Raw genomic sequence first — 26,393 nt, 5'->3', positions numbered from 1 at the left:
AATATTGCTTGCCACAGAACCATGTTCTTTCAGTTGGGCAGTGAAAGCAAAGCATGATGTAGCCTGCAGCCCGTTGCTTGCACAAGAGCCAGGAGAGATGGAAGTCTACTGCACTATAGACTTTGAAAACTAGAAATTGAACCTAGGAGTCCTGACTGATAGCTCCTAGTGATCAGTACTAGATCAAATTCCTTCTTGGACTAGGATGGTAACTCAGGAGTCCTGGCTACCAATTTCCAGCCATTAGCACCAAATCAGACCCACACGAGAGCTAGGAATGGACCCCAGGTGTCCTGGCCCTTGGTCTGTTCTGATCTCAAGGCAAAGTCGACCTTTAGCTCCAGGATTCTCTATGCTTGTAGCTTTTAATTTCCCATCTCCCCCAGCCTGGCCTGGATCTCTCCATCCAGAAAGGCATGGGCACTATTCCTCCCTTACTTCCCATGCCTTGTTTTGCTTTTCCTGTCACGTGCCTTTCCATTTCCTCTCTGCTGGATTAGTTTGCCTGCCTCCCACCCACACCTCCCCAGAGTGAGTGATGGCAGAAAAGCTTTGTGAAAAGGGGAGATGACTAGCTCAGCTAGGGCTGGCTCTGGCAGGAAGGAAGGTGACGTTGGCAGGTTTGGGCTGCATGATAAGGGCTAAAGCCCTGATTCTTCACCCATGCTGGTCTGAATTGAAATAGCTTCATTAAAGTGATTGGAGATATGATCCTGGAAGCGGGTTGGGCCCTGGAGATTCTGCTATGAACTGACATCAGGAGAAATTAGGGGGATTAATAGTGAGATTGAAACATTGTTCACTACATATTCCAGGAACTCTCTGGTGGAGGATAATGCTGGCTTGTACAGCACACAAGGGGACTGACTCTCCATTTGCACAGTCATTTACACTTATGCAAAGTGGGTGTGAGAATGCTTTCAAATCAGAGTGTACTTAGAAGATGGTCCCCTAGGGCACTGGGAGTCCTCCTGGTCTCCACGATGAGAAGTGCTAGATACCCAGACATTTATTTATACTGCTCATTCAGCACTTGTTCCAGTAGGGATTTTTATTGCTCTGTGTGTGTGTGTGTGTGTGTGTGTGTGTGTGTGTGTGTGTGTGTGTGTGTGTGTGTGTGTGTGTGGAGATGGAGGAGTAGGTTACTTCTGTTGCTGGTTGCGGTTTATTTCAGGGATGAGGTTTTCGAAATGAAATCAAATCATCTTCAGAATTGTCTGTGGATGCTGAGTGCACACAGTGGGGGTCAGCTTTTCAGACCACCTCAGTAAGCCTGCCCTAACTGTTGTCTGTTTATGGTACTTAATACAACCCTCAGAAACATGGCACATCCTGATATTCCACAGAGGGAGGGGCAGTGGTATCACAGTGTCTACTGGATATTAAGTCAGCCACATATTAAAATCAAAATCTGCCAGCCAAATGCCAAAAGCATTGTATTATGACACTGCTTACCAGGATCTTGTTTTAAAGCATTAGCTGCTTATTAGAATCAAAATCTTAAACCATACTCTATGTTTTTTCCCCACCAGCTATCAGACTCAACAGTTAAACAAACAATGAAATACCAAAACTGCACAGGGCTTCTTGATGGGGCCGCACATGGGCTTTTCACTTTGCATTGCTGCTGCTTCTAAGAAATCACCAGTTGCCAAAATCAGAACTGCTTTGTCCAGTGTGAGCCTAATAATTGGTGAAAACAATATACTCCTTTTGTGGAGGGTGAACCATGGTAGAGAGATCAAGTGCCTCGCTTGCTCAGAGTGATGAAGGGAGCCTGTCATGCAGCAGGGAATTGAACCCACATCCTAGACTAGTGCCTAAGCCACTGGCCTGGCTTTTGCTTGTCGAAGCCTTGAGCACTTGGAGATGTTTTTTGCCTTCCCTGGGGGTCATGGGGTGGATTAGTTTATTTTAGTGAAGTACATCAAAATGATTAAGGATGGTTTTGATTCTGAGATGCAAACAGCCGTTTTGCGGGGCAGGGTGCAATGCAGAAGCTGCCCAGCATTTGGCAGCTGTCCTATACTTTTTCACCGGTACTCTGGTGCTGGGCGCCATTCCTGCACCCAGGGAGCTGTTCTGTCAGTGTTGGGCAAAGCTGCACCTGGCAGGAAAGCGCAGAACAGGTGAGCGGTGCCCCCTGGCCTGTGCTGTGCAATGCCAGGTTGTCTTTGGGGGGCCGTCTCTCTGTTGCTCTGGCCCCTCTTGGTGTCTGCTGCGAGAATGATGCTGGCTACTCCTCGTTTCACCAGTCCTTCCCACCCCAGGCCAGTCCCTCTGCGTGTCTACCACTTGCTGTCTGCCTGCGAGTCTCTGCTCCCCTCCCTCTCTCCCTGCCAGCTCATTGTTTCTGCTGCTCGCTGCCCTTGCTGGTGCCTGCCTGTGCCGGTCCCTGCCCCGGCCATCCCCGCCTCAGTGCCAGCCTGTGCTCGGCTTGTCCCCGTGTGTCCTGCTCTCTCTCCCGGGGTGTGTCCCGCTCTTTGTCTTCTGTCCTGGCGTGTCCCATCCCTCTGCCTGGCCCGGCGCAGCCCCCTGGCTTGGTGGCGGGGTCCGCCTGTCTGTCTGTGCCAGCCCTGCCCTCGCCTGGCTCTGCCTGGTGTCCGTCTGTCCTGCTGCAGCCGTCTCCCCACGTGCCCGCCTGTCCTTGCCTGTGTCCGGCCCTGCTCCCGCCCTTGATCGGCTTAGGGCGGGCGCTGCCCCCGCCCCGCCCCGCCCCGCCCGGCGCCCGGAGGAGGCGGAGCCGCGACCGCCCCTGCCCGTTCTGCCCGCTCTGCCCGCGCCCAGCGCCGCCGCTCCCCGATGAATGGAGTCGCCTTCTGCCTGGTCGGGATCCCGCCGCCCCGGAGCGCCCAGGTGCGGGCGCGGGGGGCGGGGCTGGGCGCCCCCCGGGGGGAGCTGCCTGAGGAGGGGTGCTGGCTCCGCATCACGAAGGGCCCCGGGAGCTGACACGGTGCCACCGGTTTTGGGGCGGCGGGGGGAGGCACACAGGCGTCCGGTCGGCGGTGTGGCGTAGGTGCGGGGCGCGGGGAGGTTGCCTGCGAGGGGGAGCAGCTGGCCGGCAGCTGTGGTTTTGGGGAATTGGTCTCGTCAGGCGCCCAGCAAATGGTTTCTGATTCGCAGATGTTCCTCCTGCCCCCCAACCCCTGAACCTGAGCTCCTCCACATCTTGCTTCCTCTGAAACTTCCAGCGGGCTTTGTCTCCCGTCTGCTCCATCCTCCGTATCAGCCTGACTTCTCTGTGGAGAGAGGTTCCCGGCCGTCCCAAGCCATCCGGGTCAGCCCGTGAGGGTTTTTCGTTATTTTGGCTTTAAGTTTGGATGCGTTTATACTCAGGCTCACTCAAACAGTTCCTCCCTCCCCGCCCCATTTTAAGTTACCAGTTTTGTAGTTCTGTAGACTTGAAAAACCTCTGCCCCTCATGGTGATAAGCTTGGCAATGACAGTTCTGCATCAGACAGGGCATCAGAGGAGCTGTAAAACCAGCGGAGGATCTGGCCTACTGAATCCAGCTACAGAGGGCAGAGGCAATGCGGTGTAGAAAGTGGCAGCGCTGTTCATGCGATAAATCATATTTATCTTGCACCTTTTGACTGCCTCTCCAGCCACCTGCCCTGTTGAGGCCAGGCCTGGGAAGTGGCTGAGTGTCTTTGAGGCCCCTTTTAATTTGGTGGAAGCAGAGGAGAGTATGAAGTTCAGCCCCTGTATGAGCAGCATGCTGTGCTCATGCCAATAAAACTTTCCTGCCATGCCACCACAAAGGTGTTGCCTCTTAAATGTGCATAGCTTAAATTGTTTATGTTGGGTATTACCTTAGAGCAAGCGAAAGGAGTGGGTGTGGGTAGGGAGGCTGTCGGGGATGGGAATGTGTGGGGTATGGGTAGAACGAGAACTTGCTGAGGCTGCCACTCCAAAAGACTTGGGGGCACTCGGCTTAGAAGATTTTTGCTTCTGTCCCTCTTGCCACTTTTCTCTGGGTGTTGTGTATGTGGGTGAAGCTTAGAGGCCAGACTGGCTTTGAGGTGAGGCCAGAGGGACAGCTTCTGTTAATTTCTATGAAGTTTCCTCTTCCCTACCTCAGAGCTGAATTTGGTCTGTATTCCTTTGTTGCTAGTTATTTAAATTTAGCCCTTCCATCCACCGGATGGCTCTAATAACCAGCCTCTCAGCTCAGGATCAGTCAACATGTACAAAATGCTTGGGAGATGTTCGGTATAAAGACTGATTATTTTCATTGTGTCTATTCCATTTCTTTGAAGCTTGCCTCTTATCGGTGACCGTTTGCACCTTAATATACAAAGCAGCCTGAGGGAGTTAGGCTCTCAACTCCTATGGCTCCTTTGAAATCCCTCTTTATTGTAATTGTTCTACTGTTGTTTTGGAGGTAGTTATTTGTGGTTTAAAAGGGCTCCCTTCCAGCAAGGGAGGCATTGTGATCTAATGGGAAGAGTGGGGGTGAGGCACTAGAAGTTAGGTGGCCTTTGTCATATTTCAGATTCTGCTACCAACTTGCTATGGGACCTTAGGCATGTTATTTTACCTTCTGTTTGCCTCAGGTTTTCCATCTGTAAAAAGGAGAGCTGATGTGCATGGCAATCCTCTGGGCGTATTGCTTATTGTGCAGCTGCATATTCTGCAGCTGCTTGTTGCAAATTCATTCTTAGCAGTGGTCAAGAAATGCCTGGAAAAAACTCTGGCAGTGGGAGGAGGCCCATCTTTTCTTGTGTACCTGCCACCTCTTTTGCCTATTTACAGTAGCTGCTCAGCAAATTTTGAATTTCTTAATAGTGCGAGGAGAGAGATTAAAAAAACCAAAACCTTATGAACTTGAAATACAGGAAAAGCTTGTGTAGGAGCCTGCTGCGCGGTCCGGGACTGAGAGTTTGAACCTGGCAATAGAGTCCTTATTGTGTAGCTCTCCTGGCAGTGGAAGGCTGGAAAGCTGAGTCTTAGGATACATTGCCCAGCAGTAGCACCCATCACAGATGCTGCGCTGCCCTGTGATCCTCCTGCTTGGCTGGGGAACTCCCACCCATTATTAATTTTAATGTTTAACTCAGGAGCTTGCTGTGCTCGGTGTGCTGGCTCTCAAGGCCCTGTTGCAGGTTTGAGCTCTGGCATCTGTTTAGTGTGAGCTGGAAAGCCAGCAACCTGGAGGGCAACAGGTTGCTGTTCACCAGCAATCTGGGTGTTTTGTGCAGTTTGAAGGCTGCTGTCTGTACCCTGATGTTAAGTTGAAACACAGTCTGTCTTCTTCAGCCTTGCACGTGTGTGCTGTATGCTTGCTTTTTCTCCCCCCTTTTCAGAAGCAATTTTGGATGATTTTTAGCCTCCTGAAAATGAGGGAATAGTAACACGGCCTGGAGTTGGCTGATAAGGAGTTTATGTTGCCATTCAGGCTGCAGTGTCCAAGTGTGAAAAAACAAATGGTATTATTTTACCGTGCGACTAAGAACAGAACTTAGCTGATGTGGAGAGGTGTGTGGCCTTGCTGTTGGCTTAACTTTTTGTATGTAATGATGTAGGAGGGTCCAGGTGAAACTTCTTTGCTTGTAGTAGATGCTCAAGCTTGACTGTGTCCTAGCAGTGCCTCTTGATGGGTGGATGTGCCTGTGTGTATTGAGGTTTCTCTGGGCAAATATTTACTGTATTTCATGAGCCTTGAACAAGAAATAGCAAGAATTAGTCATGCAGGAGTACTGCTACAGCTGACCTCTGCTTACCCTTTCCCAATGGGTGCCAGAAGATCCTTTTATACTAAGGGTAGCTTCCTACCTTGTCTTGCATGATGGCAGTATGATTGGGGAGGAAGGGAGAAATGGAAGGAGGAAGTGAGGGTAGCGAGTCTCTTCGTTTCCAGTGCGCTTGCATAGCAGCTGTATAGGATGCCATGCTGGCTCTACCTTGGGTGGTAGCCCAGCCTGGATAACAGGCTCAATTGTACTCTGTTTGGGTGGGTCATGCCAGTTTAAAGGCATGGGCATGTTTCCATCAATTCCACCCCCTCCCCCTCACTTCCCCATGTGTGCACACGCACATGTGCTGTCTGCAGCTGTGAGTGCTGGAGGATGTGCATGTGTATGTGTGTGCACATGTCACACAGCTGGCTGAATGCATAAAGCTTAGGGTTTGCAATATGCAAGTGACATTTGCCAGAGACATCCATGAAAGTGGCCCTTCTCAGACTGTTCTCCAAAGTTCAGAGTGAATTGCAACCAAGTTAACATACTGCAGCATATGTGTGGTAGAATAGAAACGTACTTTGAACATCTTTTTGCTGTCAGTTATCACCCAGTCTGGAAATGTTATACCAAGCCTTGCTACAAGTCCTACCTAGGGACTGGATCCTGCATGCTGGTCTGTGCAGTGGGCTTCTGCACCTATATGGAACCTCGATACAAGCGGTGAGGCTTTGTATAGACTCGACTCTTAGCCATGTAGAACAGCCTGTAGGATGAAAGTCTGAGGCTATGCCTGGAACAGATTGGAGAGGTAAATCTTTTTACTTTTATCCCTCACTTAGAGTTAATGTCATTGTATTTCCTGTTATAATTATTCAGCTCAGTGGGGGGACCAGTTTTTTGGCAGGCATGCTACAAATTAAGCCCTGTGCCCTCCCTGAGTGTCACTCCGATCCCCTTCCCTGATGATCTACTGCTCTGTTTTCTGCTCCATACCTTGTGCCCCCTGCCTGATACTCCTGGTGTGATCTGCTGCTTCCCTGCCATGCCACACACACAAGCTGCCCATGCCACTTGTGGCACATGTGTTACAGGTTTGCCACCACCAGCCACAGCTGGTTCATTCACCCTCATTTGTGTACAGAGCATTCGCACAGTGATGGGGAGGAGAGATTTTTTTTTTAAAACAGATTGTAAAACCTCAGGAGGCAGCAAGGAGCTTGAGGAATAGTTGTAATCCGCAAAGTTTATTCTTAAATTCCTTATTTTAAAAATGTGTTAGATTACAGGTGCATGTTGTCCCATTTGTAAATGAAGATGTTACTGGTAGCATAGGCATTGATTTAATTTAAAAAGAATTGGAGCTAAGGTGAAGTGGGCCAACATAAGTGCTAAGAAATTAGACATCTAACTTGCTCTTTTAGGCCAGGTAGATAAGGATCTGAAGTTTTCCTGAGCTGTGAATGCTGAACGCATTCTGGAAATAAGCCTGCTTGCTTAGATTTCTAATGAATAATATTAGGTGCTGTACTTTAAGCTTACCAGTTTGTGAATCTTCACTATCTTTTTTCTTAACCTTTTCAAAAACCTCCACCACTTCCTAACAGGATCTGATCCTTTTGTGACCAGTGTCAGGAGTGATTAGATCGTATTTAGGGACTGGTTTCTTGGACAACTTTATGAATGTGTCTCTAGGTTCCCTCTTCAGCATCACAGAAGCAGCTTTACCCCTGACAGCATTGGTCTTTATGCAGTGGCCTGTAGCTGTATTTAGAGCAGTGTTGGGCATCACTTGATGAGGGAGCAGTGAAGGGGCTAGTGGTATTTCAGGCCGATTGCTTGTTTGGAGGAAGAAAGGGAAATATCAAAGGATCTGGAATCTGAAGGGGAAGATGCCTCCTAAGTCTGGAGCAGTATAATTGAGCTGAGTCTGTGGGTTAAGGCTTTGATTTTGGCTGCCACTGGAATGAGACCTCTCCATTTCTCTTGCACCATCTGCACAACATGGCCTTGATAGGGGATTTTCTGTGTGATGCCTGGTTTGCTCCTGTGGTTCACAGCCTTTTCAGGCACCTATGTCTGCTGAGTTTGCTAAGGCTTTGTCTGCAGTGTGGGTTTGTTCAGGTTGCAGCCATCAGTGGTTGGACTTCCTTACAGCTGCACTAATGCCAACTGTGGACAAGCAAAGATGGTGCAAATTGACATGGCTTTTCCTGCCTACACTTGCTGTTTGCTGAGGTGGGGGGTCACAGGGGGTGAAGATGATGCCTAAGTTTTTGGCCATGGCAGCTGTTGCCTATGTGCTTCTTTTTTATTTTGCCTTTCTTTGTCCAGGATGGAACTTGATTTGAGGGGGCCTGGAGCCAAGGAGGCTCTACTGCAGCACCTAACCTTGGTTACATATGTCTGGTTTGGTGTGTGGGTGTGTTTGTGTGATGGCTGTCATTTTGGCTGATATACCAGAGGTTGAACTGGTGACCTCCCAAACTAAAAGGCACAGGAGCGGGTACGTCCTTTGTGCATTGGACACAGAGAGGGGTCTTGCCAGTGGGTGCCTGTCACAGAATCAGTGACCCTTTCAGAGGGAAGCTCTGCCTTTGGATTCCCCTGGAAGAGGGCTTGTCTGGTCCCCTGTTGTGAGAGGACCTCCTGATGCCAGCCCTGGCGTGGCTTCACAAGGGGCAAGCCTCTGGCTTTGAGACCCTGGCTTTTCTCTGTCCCTGGCAATCCGTAGCACCCTCACCTTGACGAGCTTCTTCTTTGGTCAGCTTCTAGGAAGCGGGGTGTTTTCTTCTTCAGAGCTGGAGTTGAAGTGTCAGAGTGTCAACATCCCAAATAGCACAGCAGACTGGTCCACTCCAAACATGAAGTCTTTATTGTGCCACTGCAGCTCCCGCTCTCCTTCCTCAGACTTGCTCTCTCTCTTTCCCGGAACTATCCTTTCTCTCCACACTGTCCTTCATAGGACTCTGCCCCGCCCCCCCCCCCCCCCCCCCCCCCCAAGCTCTCTTGGAGCCTCACTTTTTTTCCTCTTCATGTTCAGTCAGCCACATCAGCACCAGAGTGGTTACAAAACTAGACTCTTAACCTGGGGGCACCACTCACTCAATACAATGAAACAAAGTCATGGAGAACCAATCAGAAAGTGGTCTCTGCTGTCAGGCCTGGACTGCTATCTGCCCCTGGGGTGAAAAGGGCATCTAGGTACCCTACTTACAAAACTTTACAGCAAAACATGCTCACGCTGTACCCTCCAAATTGTGCCCCCCCCCCAAACTGCAGGCTAGACAGTTCTTGGCCACCTAGCCTTTTTTGTCACAGTGCCATTTTTGCCCCCACCCCACCACAGAAAGGATGTGGACAAATTGGAGAGAGTCAAGTGGAGGGCAAGGAAAATGGTTAGAGTACTGGAGATCATGACTTATTAGGAGAGGCTCAGGGAACTGGGCTTATTGAGTCTGGAGAAGAGAAGACTGAGAGGGGATTTAATAACAGCCTTCATTTTCCTGAAGAGTGGTTACAAAGAGGATGGAGCTGGGCTATTCTCAGTGGTGGCAGATGACAAAACAAGGAGCAATGGTCTCAAGTTGCAGCAAGGGAAGTTTAGGTTGGATGTTAGGAGAAAAATTATCACAGGGAGAGTAGTGAAGCACTGGAACAGGTTATCCAGAGAGGTGGTGGAATCTCCATCCTTGGAGGTTTTTAAGATCTGGCTAGACAAAGCCTTGGCTGGGATGATGTAGTTAGGGGTAGTCCTCTTTGAGCAAGGGGTTGGATATGATGACCTCTTGAGGTCCCTTCCCACCCTAATTTTCTGTGCTTCTGTGTACAGTTTGATTTCAACCTTGACATAGCAGGTCTCACTAGGGGAGCCCAGCCTTCTTTCTTGTACAGAATTGGGTTGTAATAACATAACAAGAGGAATTCTGTAGTGAGATCCATACCCACAGCAAGGGCCTGAGACTGAACAAAGGGAAAATCTGAGTTGGGGATTTTCCTGACCACGATGCTGCAAAACAGCCTCCTTAGGGAAATGATAGAAACCCCTGACTTGAGTCATTTAATGCTAGCCATGACAAAACTCCAGTGACTGTATTGTTGGGAACAATCCTGCTCCCAGGCTTCGGTGGTATTGCGGGGGGAGAGGGTTGGGGAGGAAGGGATTGATGATGTCATGGGTATTCCCTATCTATTGCTTCTGCATTGTGGACATTTCTGTGCAGGCTCTAGCTCTAGAAAATGGGCTGAGTATAGTAGATTTTTCACTTGAGGCAGGGACAGTTTTACCGTTCTGGGTTTGTATGGTGCTTAGCACAGCAGCATTCTGGTCTGGGACTGGGACTTCCAGACACTGCAATCAATAATCCAAGTAAAAAAATGTATGTGTAGTTTTTAATGGCACCCCGCCCTGTCAGATCCTCATTAGCAGTTGGACTTGTTATTGTTGGAGCAGTTGCAAGCACAGTGGGTTCCTGGAGGAGTCCCTTCTATTTGGGTTTGGGGTCTAATTTTTACTAGTAGCACTGTTCTTTGAGATCCAGCTGGTCAGCTGGACTCACTTTTCTCCTAGGGTGTTAATACCTGTTCTGCCCATCCATCCTGGGAACTGACTCCTTGGAGAAGAGAAGCCATCTGGCACAACTTAAGGGACTCTTTAAGTCAGGCTTCCTTGTGGCAAGCTCACATTAAATGACAAAACAGCCTTGCTTTTGAGAAGGATCTCATTTGCTTAAAGGTTTCCGAGCAATATAATTGCCCAGAGTAGTGCTAGCCCTGCCCTGCCCCACCCTAACATCTTAATAAAAGAACAATTATTTTTAAATGGTAAAAAAATCAATGTGACACTTTAAATGAGTTCATACTGCCCTAGCTGTACAGTTGGGTAGCTTGTGACCTCTGGCTTGGCAGCTTGAAATGCATCCGACAGGGCGTGAGTTATCCAGGTATAACCATACATGTGACCCAGCCTTACTGACCAATCTGTACTACTTTAATGTGGGGCATTTCTTGGGACTGAGAGTTGAAAGGAACTCGTGGTGCTGCAAGCAGATTTTGATGGTGGTGGTGATGGGGGGAGAGGGATAACAGTGGTACTCTTCATAGGACTGCGTGAGTGTATGTTGCGGGGGGGGGTCAGGATCTGGGGGGTGGGGGAAGGAACAGTAGCCTTCTTGTGACAATAGCCCTATTGACTCCATTGCTGAATATATTTTCATGCTGTGTGGTAAGGATTCGCCACAGCCCCAGTGACTCACTGAGCTGCTAGGCTGGAATCTCAGCTGGTGTAAGAGGTGTTGCTACATGGACTTCAGTGGAGCAATGCTGAATTATGCCAGCCATGGATCTGCTGTTTTAGAATGCCAAGTTTTTATTTTTAAACTCTGAAGTCCTACAAAAGAAGAGACAGAGAGAAGGGGCGGGTGGGCAGTGGAGAGAGTGAGTGAGCATTTAGAGATGGCCTCAAGTTTTTGATTATAAATGTGTGTGGGCTGAAGAAAAATATTTGCTGCTCGTAATCTATGGAAAACATGTGCTGGCCACCATCTGCACGGGAGATACTCTGCCTTGTGCCACTGGCTTGCCCTGGCTTAAAGGCACAGCCCTCTGCAGTTCTGGGCCCTACCCTTGAGGGGAGAGGAGCTTTCTACTGTTCTGAAAGAGATGAAGTTGGGGGATGGTTTGCCATGGCATCAGCATGAGCTACATGAGCATCTGGGCTTGTAAGGCAGTGGACAGTCCAGCCCACCCCCAGACTTCAGGCTGTGGCAGAGACTGGTGCAGGGCAGCTCCCCTTGGTGACACTTGAAGGAACTGGACCTCTTTCTGTGTGAGTCTCTTCTCAGCTTTCAGCTTGGGAAAGCTACTGGGAGACCTGTGTTGGAGGCCAAATGTAGCTGGAGCAGTGGAGAGCAACAGCAAGGCAGTTCAAAAGATGCAGAGATCTCCCAGCAATGGCAGAGGCCTAAGGAGCCAGGCTGCAGCTGTAACCTTCCTACAGCTACATGGGCTTCCATTGCAACACAGCCACCCTGTTAATCACATACTGGCCCAGGATCATAGGCACTAGCTCTAACCAACACACTGCTTTCTGTCCAGCCAAGCCTGGAGCCCAATCCCTATTCATTTCAGCAGCCTCTGTGAGGTCAATGGGACCCCTTGAATGAGTAAGGACTGTAAGTGAGTGCTGCAGCAGTGGGCCACCCCAAGGCAATGCAGCACCCCATCCTCCACTGATTTTCCCCCCCTGTGGCCCTGCCCTTCATCCTTGAGAGGGAGGGAATGGGAGTAGCGAGCAGCCTTCCCCTGACCTTGCTGGTTAGGATTTCCCGCTGCGATGCCATGGACAAATGGAAGCAGAGCGCAAGGTGCCTTTTCCAAGCCACCAGAGGAAATGGCTCATTGTTAGCCCCGCTTTAACAAAAAAAAAAAAAAAAAAGAATGAGGCCAACTTCTATTTGAGGGTTTCCATGGGAAAAACAGGAAATGGAATCCTGTTACTTTTCTAGGGGCCTGCTGCCGATAAAGCTGTTTTTAGGACAGGGCTGAAGAGGAGGAGGGGAAGGAGTCGGAGGAAGAAGTGGGGCTAGCCAGCGGGAGCTCTTCCTCCATTTCTCGAAGGCTTCTTCCCACTTCCTCTCATGCTGGGAGATAAGCTGCCACTAGACTTATTTAGCTCAGGGTTGCTCTATTTCTTTTGCATATTTGAATTAAGGCAGGAGAAAGGGGGTGGGACCGTTTCTGAACAGCAGAGAGAAGGCCGCGCAGCCATCCAGGGAACACAAGCCTATGTACTTCAAAGTACTCCATGATCCTCAACATCCTTATCTTTCCAGAGATGCAGAGCACTGCTTTGTGAGGAGCAGGGCTCTTCCAAGTTGTAGCATGCTTTGTCAGCATTGCCTGTAGTGACAGATGCCAACACACTTCACGGACTGCCTCTGAGCACCACTGCTGAAATTAAGCTACTCATGGGGAGGGAGGGGAGCAGCAGATCTGTAGGTAGCACAGAAACTGGGGATGTAGAGCTTTGGTTCGAGGCAGTAACATCAAACTGTAACCCTAAGGTGCACTAGTCAGGATGGCAGTTTTGTGTGGCATCCAGGCATCATCTACCAACCTCCAATGCTATGCTGCAGCCTTGGAGGGAAAAGCACCAGTAACATCACATCCTGTATTGCCTTGGTGTCTCTTCTTCAGGCACTGGCCCAACTTGACTCTGCTTAACTTGGGAAGTCTGACAAAGGCACAGCTTAGGGTGCGTGTGGCTGGGGACTCTGTCCTTTTCTGTAGGCATTTGTTCTGTTGGGGCCATACACGTAAGATGGGTAGTAGTTATTGCTTCTCTCTGGCCTTCTTGTCGTTCTGGAGAGTCCCTACCATCGAGGGTAGCTTGAACAAGAGGTGGATGCTTATTCAGGACAGAATTCACTGACTGCCCATAGCCCTGTTCCATGAGCTATGCCCCAACAAGCGGAAAAACTCCCACTGATCCCAGTTGTCCTTGGATCATGATTGTTGCTTTTTCACTTCCCTGGGAAAGAAAGCTGCTTGTTAAAGTGAGATCACCCTGGTGCTGTTGCACCCCTCTCCTCCTGCTTTTAGTATAAGACACGCATAAGAGGGTTCCCACATGGGGAGATCAGAGGGCATGGGCCACTTTCCTCCTGTTGGCCATTTGCTGTCCTCTGTATCTGATAGTGTTTTGTGTAGAGAAATTGGGGGAAGAGGGGAAAGCATCTAGATTAGTGGTGTCAACCTTTTTTGGTGGGTGTACCACAACTTAAGCCCTGCACCCACCTCAAGTGCTACTCTGATCCCTTTTCCTGCCCAGCCTGCTGTTCTCCTTTCTGCTCCATGTCCAGTCTGCTGCATGCCACCCCCCGATGTAGATTGAGTATGCACCAGTTCTTCCCCTCTGCTTCCCTGCTGGATCAGGATGGCTGTGCTGGGATTCAGGAGACATGGGCCTGTGTGATCTTGGGTATGTTGTTAATCTGCCTGTGTCCCTGTTTCCTTATCTGTAAATGGAGATTGGCTCCTTCCTTTGTCTTGGCTGCTTTGACGGTAAACTCTTTTTGGAAAGGGCTCTCTGTTGCTAGGTGTACAGGTTTCCCTTGCCAGCCACGGTTTTGCCAACTACGGTTTTGAGTATCCACGCTTAATATTCTATATGCCATTTTGGCTACCACGGTACACAGTTTTGAGTAACCGCAGTTTTCCATGGCCAGGTATCAGCCTACCACCTGCTGTTTTCCCCAGAAGCCTTTTGTCGTGCCAGCCATGGTTTTGCCAACCATGGGAACTTTCAGGAACCTAACCCCAGTGGTTAGCGAGGGAAACCTGTCTCTGTACAGCGCCTAGCACATTAGGCATCTAGTGGCTACTGGGATGCTCCTGTTTGCACCTCTCTCTTCTTAACAGGCTGGTTTCCTCAGGGGCACATGGCTGCCGTGTATCAAAAGAATAGGTACAGCTTGGCACATGATTCTCATCTCCGACTGGGGGCAGGGATATAGAATACAAAGCATCTGTGGTCCCCAGTGTTCCTGCTCATCTCGGGATCACATGCTAGCTGCCACCGAGGTGAAGCTACTCCCAGCCAGCTGCAGCTTCCACTTATCAAGGCCCCGCTCTTACAGGCGATCCACCCCCGCCCTCCCTTGGTGTAGAGCCTGATGGGGAATGGCAGGCAGGCTGCGCTGTAAATTAACACATTGTATTCACGGGTCAGAGAGCTCAGCACTAAGGAATGCGTGAGTGACATGTGCAAGTCCATTATTAGCACAAAACAATGAGCCAGCAGCCCCATGTACACCCCATGCCTCATTAATTAGCAGGAAGATGGCCGCTTAACATCTCCGCTGCAGCTTTTCCGTGCTCCCGGGGCGTGGAGGGACAGGACGTGGCCTTCTTGCTCTTCATTTGGAAGAGGCAAGGTGGCTGGGGTGGGAGACGTGGAGCAATGGGGAAACTTACCAGCACCTGTGGCCATGGGAAGAACTGCAGCAGGATCCAAAATGCAGGTACTGTGTGCAGCTACTTTCTCTTCTCCTTTGGGCTGGGACTATGAAGAGGTTGGAGGCTTAAGCAGCATGGAGCAGGACTGTTTATCAGTAGAGTATGACATTCAGTGTCCTAGGCTTGATTGTTAACATGTGTTGATGTGTTTCCCTGTAGTTCATACTGAATATTGCTGACCTATTTGAGGGAAGTGGGGTTCGGTTTTTTTCTTGCAAATAGTTTTTTCGGGAATTTGGGGGCATTTCTGCACCCCACTGAGATCCCTGTCCTGCTGTGGGTCAATAGCAGGGAGCAAGGACTGTACATGGGCAGGCCATGTGAGTTGGCAGGGAAATTAGCACCAGTGTCCTGTCAGTGTGGTTACATCAGGCAAACCTGTAGTGCTTGTGCACCATGCCTGGGTAAAACTGATGTGACATACTCCAGAAGCTGATGAGGAAAATGCTATCATTGGAAACCACCTTGCATGCCAGAGCAGTTCTATGGGGCTCTTATGCTGCTCCAGACACACAGGCAGACCCTCTCTCCTAGTACAGATTCATGCCACATGTTGCAGAGGCAGCAGTGGTTCTTCATATCACAGTCCTGGGTCTTGAGGTTGTGGAGAGGCATTGTTTTCTCCCTGGAGCGAAGAAGGCTCACAGTTACTAGGCCTGTTCTGTGTGGCTGGAGAGGCAGTTTCAGGAAAGGTCAGGGAATGGGAAGACACTGTCAGGCTGGGTTCCCAAATTTCTCTTGACGCTCCGCCAGTAATCCCAGCACACTGGACAAACAGTCGGGGCTGAGCTGCTGGTGAGCTGTGCGCTCTCTGAAGCTGTTGCTTTTAAACATGAAAGGAATGAAAGCGCGGCTGAGTTGAAGTTGACATTCAGAGCTTGGAGGCTGCCAGGAGGGAGAGAGATATGAGTTTGGTCATGATGCAAATGAGCAGGGACTGGGGCCAAGTGGGAATCCAGCATCGGCTGACGAAAGAGCACCGAATGAGACGCTGTCATGATAAAAGTTTGGTGTTGTTTAAAAGAAACAAAGCGGTTTCCTTCCCTGTGTTAACACCCAAACTGGAGCTAAAAGAATGGCAGAAATCCTGCTAGCTTCTCCCTCTTTTTGCTGCTCTGTCTTTTGCATGTGATTTGATGGGGCTTGGACAGTTTCACCTAGGGGTCTAGTTCTCTTAGGTGCAAAGGATGATCCTTGGCTGGTCGGTTGCAGCTTCTGGCTGTAGGGCAGTGATTCTCAACCAGGGTGCCTGGGGTGTCTTAAGAGCCTTTCAAGGGTGATTCAGGATACCACACAATACCACAGGATTCAGGATACCACACACTGTTAGGTTGGTGAACATTCACAAGATAAACTCAGAGATTTCACATAGAAACCCATAGTTGTGTTCTTTGCAATAGAAAAACGGCTCTGTTATTTTTCTGTAGGCAAAAAAGAATGAAAACTAAGAGCTGGCATATTCCAAGGGGTGCCTTGAGTCTATCCAGGGGTGCCTCGAGTCTCAAAATGTTGCGAACCACCGTTGTAGGGGATTGGGTTTCTCCTAGTACAGGGGTTTTCAACCTTTTTTTTTCATTTGCAGACCCCTAAAAGAATTTTAAATGGAGGTGTGGACCCCTTTGAAAATTTCAAATGGAGGTGCAAATTCCTTTGAATTCTAAGTGTGGGTATTCACATACTTCTGATTGATCATGGTAATCTTTCACAGACCTCTTAGACATGGACTCCCAGGGGTCTGTAGACTATGGACCACAGGTTGAAAACCAGTCTGAGTACAAGGGAAATCTTCCCTGGAGGAAATCTCACAGCTCAAGTTGAGGTATCAATGCCCCCGACTTGATCCTGGCCTGTAGGGCTCTCAATAAAGACATTTCAAATGTAATGGGCCATGGAGATTCCTTTCTGCCCTCTGATGTGTAGTGGCCAAGGCCAGGCCTGAAGTCTGTTGGCAGGGTATTGAGCACAACAGCTCCCTTGTGGTTAAGTGAGACCTATGTCCACTTCCCAGTTTTGGTACTGCCTCTCCATGTGACCTTGGGTAAACCCCTTAATCTCACTGCACCTTGGTTCATCCCTCTGGAACAGGAGGATGGGAGTTTTTCCTCTGTCTCTCATCTGTTTGGATTGTGAGCTTTCCAGGACAGGGACTGTCTCTTGCTGTGTGTGGCTCCCTCTCTGGGAGGAGGCATGAGCTTGGGGCTAGCCAGCGGGTGGCCTCCAAGCAATACTGTAATTCCAGTAACAACACTGGGGAAGCTATTGATGAAGGGCTCCAGTCTTCAAGAGGCAGACAAGGTTCTTTGGGTGAATCTGATACCTTTTATTAGATCAACTTAAATAGTTGGAAAACAATTATTAAGCAAGCTTTCGGGCTCAAAAACCCTTCAGTCTTCAGGGCTGTCAACCCAACCTCTTTCAGCAGCAGCCTCCAACTTGCATGTTCTTTGTTTAATCCCCATTTCTGAACCAGGATTAGTAGTTGGGGCTTCCTGATTCTCACCCCAGGCCCCATCCTGTTCTCTTGCATCTCCGGATAACTCGGCAGAGGTGATCAGGATGTGGGCATGTTTACATTATAAGTGATTGAGTCAATATTTGCCTGCCGTTGTTAATCATGTCTTTATGTCAGCGAGCCGAGACAAGGCCGTTCCCCGGTGAAGCAGCCAAGATGTAGGTTACATTCCTGTCATGTTTATTAATGAAGCGTTCAGAGCTAATAAATAGCCACTCCTGCCACTTTGCTGGTAATGCTGGATCATTAACCACAGTAAAAATCCACAGTTGTCCCCATGGATTGAATAGCCAATACCAATTCCATCCTGTTTCCTTAGGGGTCTTCCATCCAAGTATTGACTCTGTGTGGCTCTTGAAGCTATATACTGGGAGCTTAGGCCAAGGTGGCTGTCTGTGATATAGAGAAGAGATGCAGTCAGCAGCTCAGGGAAGGGCATCTGTCTCTGCTTAAGGAGAGCTGGGACAGCCCTGAGTTATGAAGGTTGGGGCGGGGGATTTTTGGGATTGATTCTGATCTCCCTGACACTGGTACCCATCTCCCATTTCTGTCTGGGCTTCTGAGCCCTCCAGGTAAGGGGAGCAATAGAGGCCTGGCTCCATGAGTGGAAAAACAGATTGTGGAGGTGACTGTGCCTTCTCCCCTGATATAATGACCAGGGTCTCTTGGTTCTCTCCACACTTAACAGGGGCGTGAAGGAAGAAGTGGCTCTGATGCATCACGAGCTTCTGCTGCCTCTTTGTGGCCAGCACTGGAGAGGAGGGCACAGCAACAGCATCCTCAGCTGGTGGGGAGCGTGGAGGGGTGGGATCTGACAGACCATACTGCTCCAGACTGGAGGCAGCTGGACAGGGCACGTGGGTCACTTGACCCAGACAGCACTTCCCTGACCGGGCCGCAGCAGAGCATCTTCTATACATAGCTCCAGCGTGTTTGCCATACTAGGGCCGCGTACTTGGAATGCCTCCCCTGTCAGCCCTCCAGGCTGCTGCCACTATGCTCGTCTTTCAAACAGCTGGTCCCCAGGGAGACCTCCCAGAGCAGCCCCCCCCGCTGCACTTCCCTCTTTGTGTCCCTGCTCCCTCCACCCATTCTATTTGTCTTTGGCTTTGTCACCAGTGGGACTGAGTAAGCCCTTTAGGCTTACCCAAGAGGATCGCATCAACCAAAGTGCATTGAGTCCCAGATCCACAGTGTTAACTTGGAGGGTCTGAGTAAGGGCTGGTGTCCTCATCCTGTGGATGTCTGTCCTCCGTCTCAGAGGAGAAAAGATCCCATACTAGATCTATCATTTGTCACTCCTCCCTCTCCCACCTCTTCCATCTATTTCCTCCACCCCTTTCTCCTGCATTGCCCTGCTCCCCAGATTCTCCTAAATGCATCTTAAGGGGTTTAGCAGGGTGGTGCCCCCTGTATCCTCTCCACAGCATCTTGGTTCTCTGTACCTGTACATCTTTTTCCCCTTTTTATCCCCCACCCTTTCTGTGCTCGTCTCAGCATAGCACCCTTGCTGTGCACCAGCTGTATTTTGCCTCAGCCTGGGCTGCAGGGGTTGGGTAGCTCCAGGCATTGATATTTTGATGGGAAGAGGCATAATTAGTGGGGGGGTGGGGGCGTGTGCTTGCTATGTGCAAACAAACAAACAGTCACCCAAATCCCTGCTAAGCTGCAAAGCTCTTTAACTGTGTTTTTGGTTAAAGAGAATTAAAATGCTTTCTCATGCTTGGGCGTTAATCCTTGCAGTCGGGCTGCTGCCAAGGCTTTGCCTCATTCGGTGTGAGTGCGTCTCCCGGCTGCCAGCCCATGCCCTGTCTGTCCCAGTGCAAGAGCCTTCTCTTGGCTTTGCTGTGCAGAGGACTCCTGCCTTCTGTGTTCCTTGTGGCATGCTGGATTTTATCAGAAAGCACCTTTTGTGCCTTCTTCTCTGTTTTGTGGCCCCTCATGTTCATTTTACTCAGGCAGGTCACTGGGGGGAGGGAGGTGACATGCCAGGCACCCATGTCATGTGCTCTCACCTCCTTGCTTACAGTGATGGTGTTTTCTCTCACATGTGACCATTAGGTCTCATCTGCCTTCTCAAACCAGGTTCCTGCCCCCTTCTCTTCCATTAGAGCCACCGCACCTTGCTTGCAGGGATTGTGGTAGCATCTCCTGTCTGCTTGAAAGGCATCTTGGGCCATTACCTCACCCTGCCCCGAGAGCGCAAGGGCATGGGGACTGTAGTCCTGCCCTTCGCGTATCTCAAAATGGTTGTTGGGCCACTCTGTGGGTCTAAATCAGGGATGGGCAAAATATGGCCCATGTGCATCTGCCAAGGGATTTTATCTAGCCCACAATGGGTCTCTCAGCCTCACCTGACCCAGGTGTGGGAGGCAGCCCAGGCCCTGGAACATGTGGCTAGTCTCACTGCCCCCAGGTGTGCAGCAGGGCTGGGGCAGCATGGCATTTGGACTCAGCTTTCTGGCAGCTCCTTCCAGCTTTCACTGCCAGTGTTGCCACCACTGCCAGCCCCAGCTCCACTGCCTGGGCATCTTGGCTCATCTGCCCTTCTCCCATTACTGGGGCACTGGATGGGGGTGGCAGGCAGGTGGGGTCTCCATGGAGAGCAGTCTGGGAGCCTCACAGGAAGGGTGCAGTGCACTTGGATGGGATGGGGCCATGGGTGGGCGGGGAGCAGTATTTGAGAGTAAGACTGGTGGCCGGGGTCAGGGACTGGGATCACTGGGTGGTGACAGCATAGGGCCTGAGGTGGAGCTATGATCCGTTCCATGCATGTCCCTCACCAAAACTCCCTAAGTGGCCCTCCAGCCTGAATAATTGCCCACCTCTGGTCTAGATGCACATGGGTGTCATTCCACTCCAACCCCTTGGGGTCTTTGCTTATAGCCCCCCTCACTGGAACAGGAAAGCTACCTGCTTTTACTATATGGTATAGTGAAGTGGATAGAGCAGTGTCCTGGGAGCAGGTGTCCCTGCCCTGTAGCTGTCCTCTGTCTGTGTTGAAATCCTTAAATTGTATCAATGAACCTTTCATAACTTGTCTAAAGACTGAGGCATTACCCAAGACAGTTGATGACAGGGAGCAAAGGACTGCACAGAGCACACAGGGAGGGCTCTGGGAGGTGCTGTTCAATCTTGGACAGCTGTAGGCATCATTCCCAGCACTGGGCAGGAGGGAGGTGAGCTGCTAACTCAGATCTGTGTAGATGCTAGGAAGCTGGATTTATTTTGGGGGCTGGCTGGGTGGCCAGCCAGGTTGCTGCCTTCGTCTTCAGGGAAGGTCACATGTCTGATCTCGGAAAAACTCTCTAGGGAGTGTGTTGTCACTATAAAAAGGTAACTAGTAGGGTGAAAGTGCTAGACTTTAGGAAAGCTGATCTCAATGCACTCAGGCGATTAGTCAAGGAAGCACTGCAGAGTAGGAGTTTTGAAGGGATGGGAGCCCAAGAAGGGTGGCTGTGCCTAAAGGAAACGATCCTTCGGGCACAAAGCAAGACGATCCCTGAGCGAGGCAAAAAAGGGAAAGGGGCCAGGAGGTTTCCATGGCTGACCAGAGAAATCCAGGGCAGCCTGAGGGCCAAAAGGGGAGCACATAAAAAGTGGAAACAGGGTGAGATCACTAAAGATGAATATACCTCCTCTGCTCGTGCTTGTAGGGAGGCAGTTAGGCGGGCCAAAGCTACCATGGAGCTGAGGATGGCAACCCAAGTAAAAGACAACAAGAAATTGTTCTTTAGATATATTGGGAGTAAAAGGAAGGCCCAGGGAGGAATAGGACCCCTGCTAAATGGGCAGAAACAATTGGTGACAGACAGGGGGGACAAGGCTGAACTCCTCAACGAGTTCTTTGCCTCAGTGTCCTAAGTGAGGGGCACGACAAGTCTCTCACTGGGGTTGTAGAGAGGCAGCAGCAAGGCACCAGACTTCCATACGTAGATCCTGAGGTGGTGCAGTCACTTGGAAGAACTGGATGCCTTTAAATCGGCAGGCCCGGATGGGCTCCATCCGAGGGTGCTGAAGGCACTGGCCGACATCATTGCACAGCCACTGGCGGGAATATTCGAACGCTCGTGGTGCACAGGCCAAGTCCCGGAGGACTGGAAAAGGGCTAACGTGGTCCCCATTTTCAAAAAGGGGAGGAAGGAGGACCTGGGCAACTATAGGCCAGTCAGTCTCACCTCCATCCTTGGTAAAGTCTTTGAAAAAATTATCAAGGCTCACATTTGTGAGAGCCCGGCAGGGCAAATTATGCTGAGGGGAAACAAGCACGGGTTTGTGGCGGGCAGATCATGCCTGACCAATCTAGTCTCTTTCTATGACCAGGTTACGAAACGCCTGGACACAGGAGGAGGGGTGGATGTTGTATACTTAGACTTCAGGAAGGCCTTCGATACGGTATCCCACCCCATACTGGTGAACAAGTTAAGAGGCTGTGATGTGGGTGACTACACAGTCCGGTGGGTGGCGAATTGGCTAGAGGGTCGCACCCAAAGAGTCGTGGTGGATGGGTCGGTCTCGACCTGGAAGGGTGTGGGCAGTGGGGTCCCGCAGGGCTCGGTCCTGGGACCGATACTCTTTAATGTCTTCATCAGTGACTTGGACGAGGGAGTCAAATGTACTCTGTCCAAGTTTGCAGATGACACAAAGCTATGGGGAGAAGTGGACACGCCGGAGGGCAGGGAACAGCTGCAGGCAGACCTGGACAGGTTGGACAAGTGGGCAGAAAACAACAGGATGCAGTTCAACAAGGAGAAATGCAAAGTGCTGCACCTAGGGAGGAAAAATGTCCAGCACACCTACAGCCTAGGGAATGACCTGCTGGGTGGCACAGAGGTGGAAAGAGATCTTGGAGTCCTAGTGGACTCCAAGATCAACATGAGCCGGCAGTGTGACGAAGCCATCAGAAAAGCCAATGGTACTTTATTGTGCATCAGCAGATGCATGATGAATAGGTCCAGGGAGGTGATACTTCCCCTCTATAGGGCGCTGGTCAGACCGCAGTTGGAGTACTGCGTGCAATTCTGGGCGTCGCACTTCAAGAAGGATGCGGATAACCTGGAGAGGGTCCAGAGAAGGGCAACTCGCATGGTCAAGGGCCTGCAGACCAAGCCCTACGAGGAGAGACTAGAGAAACTGGACCTTTTCAGCCTCTGCACGAGAAGGTTGAGAGGCGACCTCGTGGCTGTCTTTAAGTTCATCACGGGGGCACAGAAGGGAATTGGTGAGTATTTATTCACCAAGGCGTCCCCGGGGGTTACAAGAAACAATGGCCACAAGCTAGCAGAGAGCAGATTTAGATTGGACATTAGGAAGAACTTCTTCACAGTTCGAGTGGCGAAGGTCTGGAACGGGCTCCCAAGGGAGGTGGTGCTCTCCCCTACCCTGGGGGTCTTCAAGAGGAGGTTAGATGAGTATCTAGCTGGGGTCATCTAGACCCAGCACTCTTTCCTGCTTATGCAGGGGGTCGGACTCGATGATCTATTGAGGTCCCTTCCGACCCTAACATCTATGAATAAAAAACATCCCTAGTTCTGGTGAGGCTGTTGCTATAGTGGCCGACGGCTTTGACCTCACAACATATTTGTCCCAAAGGAGAAAAGGGAACATGGGGGCAGATTGCAGGAGATGGCAAGGACAGTTCAGAGCACCTCCCAAGGGACAGATACAGCCTGCTGAGTGGTGACATGCTGTCTGCGGGCATGGCTTTGCCAGCACTGTAGGGTCTACTGTTGGCCGGGGAGTAATGTTTATGCATCCATCATGGGAGACTCAAGTCTAGATAACACAAGGGGGGGGTGTGTGTGTGTGTGTGTGTGTGTGTGTGTGTGTGTGTGTAAGGACTAGAGCTGGTCAAAAATTTCCCCGTGGAGCAGTTTTCCATAAGAAAATGCTGCTTCAACAGAGTTGAAACATTTTTGGAAATACAGTGATTTTCCTCAAAATTCTTGTCAGCAATAAGTGATATGTCTCACTCCTCCTTGGCTTAGAGTTGGGCTTATATGGCAGTCGGAACAGTAGAGTCAAAAGATTTGAATAAGGTTGTCCTATGTCCTCAGCCTTCCCCTCTTATTATAGTTGGGCAGTGTTCCTGCCAGATCTCCCCCACCCTGTGACACCCTTTGATTCCTTTTGCACTGCTCCCTAACACACCCTTAGGCAGGCATTGTAAGGGCTAGTTGAAGAGGAGCAGAAGTGCAGTGGGAAGTGTAGGGTGGTGACGCACTCCACACCTCTCTTGCATACCCAATGTGCAATTGTCCACCCTGCAATTCATCAGCTGGCCTGTTCCCCCCAGACTGTGTTGATCCTAGTCTCCGAGACCTCTCTGGCATGGTTCTTGCACTAATAAGTGTAATCATCCCAAAATTTCCCAGTGCAATAAGGTCAAGACCTGAATGTGCATCGGAGGAGTCAGGCGTGAGGCTGGTTTTAAATGGTTGATTCCTGAGGAGCCACCTTTGGCTGGATTTGATCCTACGGAGCTTTGTCGGTGCGATGGAAGAAAGGCCAAAGTCTTTGGCATGTGGGGGTGCATTCTGTCCTTGGGTCCTCCCTAGCTGTGTTGCTGACCTTGAATGCAGGAGCAGGCTGATTCCTCTGTGCTGGACCTCTGCCCCTGGAGCTGACTGCAGTGGTATGACCTTCTTGGGGAGGTGCGATAGTTTTGGGCACCTGCTCAGGTTGCTGTTGCCCATCCTTAGCATGGGAGGAGGATTCTTGGAGCTTTGCTTCATGAGCTGCTGCCCAGGGGCGAATTTCAGAACGCAGTGGTATCGAGAAAAGGGGCGGGGATTGGCAGGGCACAGCCCATGCAGGAATCAGGATCCAGCCTCCATCATCCTGGATCTCAGCTCCCAGTCTCTCTAGATCTAGGGCATCTCAGATGGAAGTCTCTCTGAATGGTCTGTTAGCTTCTCTGCCTCTGTCTGGTCCTGGGAGGAGACCAAGAGCTGGTGGAGGGGTCTGCTCAAACATCCCAACTCATCCTGGCCCTTCACCGAGACTGGATGAAAGTGCTCACATGGGTACCTTCTCCTCCCCCTCCCACCTCTTTTGGGCTGCCCTGCATCCAGGACCCCCATGGCAAGTATGGAGAAGGCCCCACTCTTCTGTCTAGGCTCTGGAATTCAGTCCTTGTTTCAGCATGAGCTGTATCATTCCTGGGCATCCTATGAAAATCTCTTTTTTTCCCTAACCCATCCCTCGCCTCCCTCAATCTGTCCAGCCCTGGCTTGACTCTTCCACCTGAAGAAATCCTTTCTCCCATCACAGAAAGTCTTCCTTTCCTCCTGATTCTTCCCTTGCTGCCTCAGCTCTTTCCTCCTGTCTTTCCAGGTTGTTGATAATTTGTGTCTTCCCTCTGGTCTAGGACCTGAATTTGGAAGAATACTGAAATCACGTGGCCTGGCTTCCCCATCCCTGTGGCTGTGTGTCTGATACCATGGCTCTCCTTCCTCCCACTCTGACTCTGATCTTGGGTAAGCAGCTAGTTTCTAGCAAGCTGCTGCAGTATAGGAGTTACTGCATCTGATCCAACTTGTGCCACTTCCAGCCTTGTATCCTGTCTTTCCTGAATCTCAGAAATGATTCAGAGGAAGGAGCTGGGACCCACATATAATAAGAATAATCCAGCCTGTGGGGAACTTCCAGTGGCTGGCTGGCACATTCCCGGTAGTGTGAGGGCTTCCTTTATTTTCTCTGATGCACGTGGGCTCATCAGCCATTAAATGCCTCCTGTTCTTTTGACACCTTCTGAGCAACTGTCCTCAGTAATATCCAGTGGCAGGGAGTTCCACAGGTTAATTGCCTTCCATTTAGAATAGAAAGCATTTCCCTTTAGCCCAGTGGTGGTCAACCTTTTTAGGAAGTGTACCACAAATTAAGTCCTGTGTCCTCCCAAAGTGCCACACTGATCCCCTTCTGTTGCCTGATTGGCTGCTCTGCTTTTTTGCTCCCTGCTCTTTGCTCCCTGCCTGATTTGACTGCTTTGCTTCCTATTCGCTGCCTGGGCTCCTTGCCTGTTTTGCTGATCCCTGTCTTATCTGCTGCTTTGTTCCCAGATCCCTGATAATCTTATGCATGCTACACACACAGGCTGCTTGTGTCACCTGTGGCATGCATGTTTCAGGATGGCCACCTCTGCTTTAGCTATTTGGTTGGCTGTTCCCTTAGTTCTGTGCTATAGGAAAGGACAAACAGGAACATCTGATCTACCTTCCCTGTGCTGCTCATGATTCTGCAGCCTTTCTACTGCGTCCTCCCTTGTCCCTAGTCTCAGCATTCTTGGTGAGTAGAGAAGACAGCTTCAGACATCTTGGGAACCTGGGGTTCCATGTTTCTTTCATAAGATCATTCATTTTCTAGCATATTTAGGGGCAGTGACAGTCAAAATCCTTCTGGGGTTGAAATGGCAGGGATGGAGAGGGGGAAGGCAACATGGTAACTGGAGTGGTTTGCGATAGGTAATCTTGGGTTTCTGTTGACTCTGGCTGGTTCCTGGGACATGACGACATAATGATCACTCAGTCACTCCTCCCTGGGCCTAGGGTTGAATGTGGCAGTTTTCATCCCCCTCTGCCCCTTTCTCCCTTCCACTTTTTGTCCTTTATCCTTTCTTCCCCAGAGCATGACGTTACCCTCTTTGCTGTTGTGCCAAAGGTTAGCAACAGTCATGCTGGCAGCGGCTGGGCCAGCTGCAGATATGAGGGGAACAGGATGTGTGCTGGAGGGTGCCAGGATGTGGCTTGCTTTTACTCGTGCAGGCTGTTGCACGAGAGCCTGGTGTTTGTTGTGGGAAGGGGCTTTGCTGTGGGAGTGAAGCTATGGCTTGTTAGTGATGTGAAATCACAGGGTTGCACTTCCCTGCTGGAGCTGACAAGAGCACAGGCCTGAAAGGTGGCTGAGTGGAGACACTGGCGAGTGCCCTTGCTGCTGGGGTGTAATGGGACTGATACAAACAGTCATCCTGAACCTGAGCTCCAGACTGCTGGCTCTATAAAGCAAGGCAAGCCTCTGATGCAAAACACGGGCTGAGTCAGGACACGAATTCCTGACTGTCACGGATTCCCTGTGCATCTGTTTGCAGTTGCTTCACTACCGCCACACAGCTGGGCAATTGTTTGCAGTGCCTGCAGGCCCTGAGGCAGGATAGATGAGAGTTTGGTGCTTTTCCCTAGCACAAG

The 26,393-nt window shown here is 50.4% G+C and overlaps 1 protein-coding gene across 2 annotated transcripts in view; it reads left to right on the top strand.

The window, feature by feature from the left end:
• The window catches only part of ARHGAP23 (Rho GTPase activating protein 23), a 144,375-nt gene that overhangs the window by 21,472 nt on the left and 96,510 nt on the right, over window positions 1-26,393 (top strand). Inside the window, exon 1 of one of the 2 annotated variants that reach the window (XM_014603646.3) lies at window positions 2,745-2,856. The exons of the other annotated variant lie outside the window; for it this stretch is intronic. Coding sequence (XP_014459132.1) covers window positions 2,803-2,856 — 54 coding nt within the window. The 5' untranslated portion in view covers window positions 2,745-2,802. Of the gene's footprint in view, window positions 1-2,744; window positions 2,857-26,393 lie in introns of those variants that run through there. 2 annotated transcript variants of the gene reach the window in all.

The sequence above is a fragment of the Alligator mississippiensis genome, chromosome 4 (genome assembly GCF_030867095.1).
Source record: "Alligator mississippiensis isolate rAllMis1 chromosome 4, rAllMis1, whole genome shotgun sequence".
Taxonomy (NCBI): domain Eukaryota; kingdom Metazoa; phylum Chordata; order Crocodylia; family Alligatoridae; genus Alligator; species Alligator mississippiensis.
The sequence above is the reverse complement of the archived record's forward strand: the minus strand, read 5'-3'. Positions and strand labels throughout refer to the sequence as shown.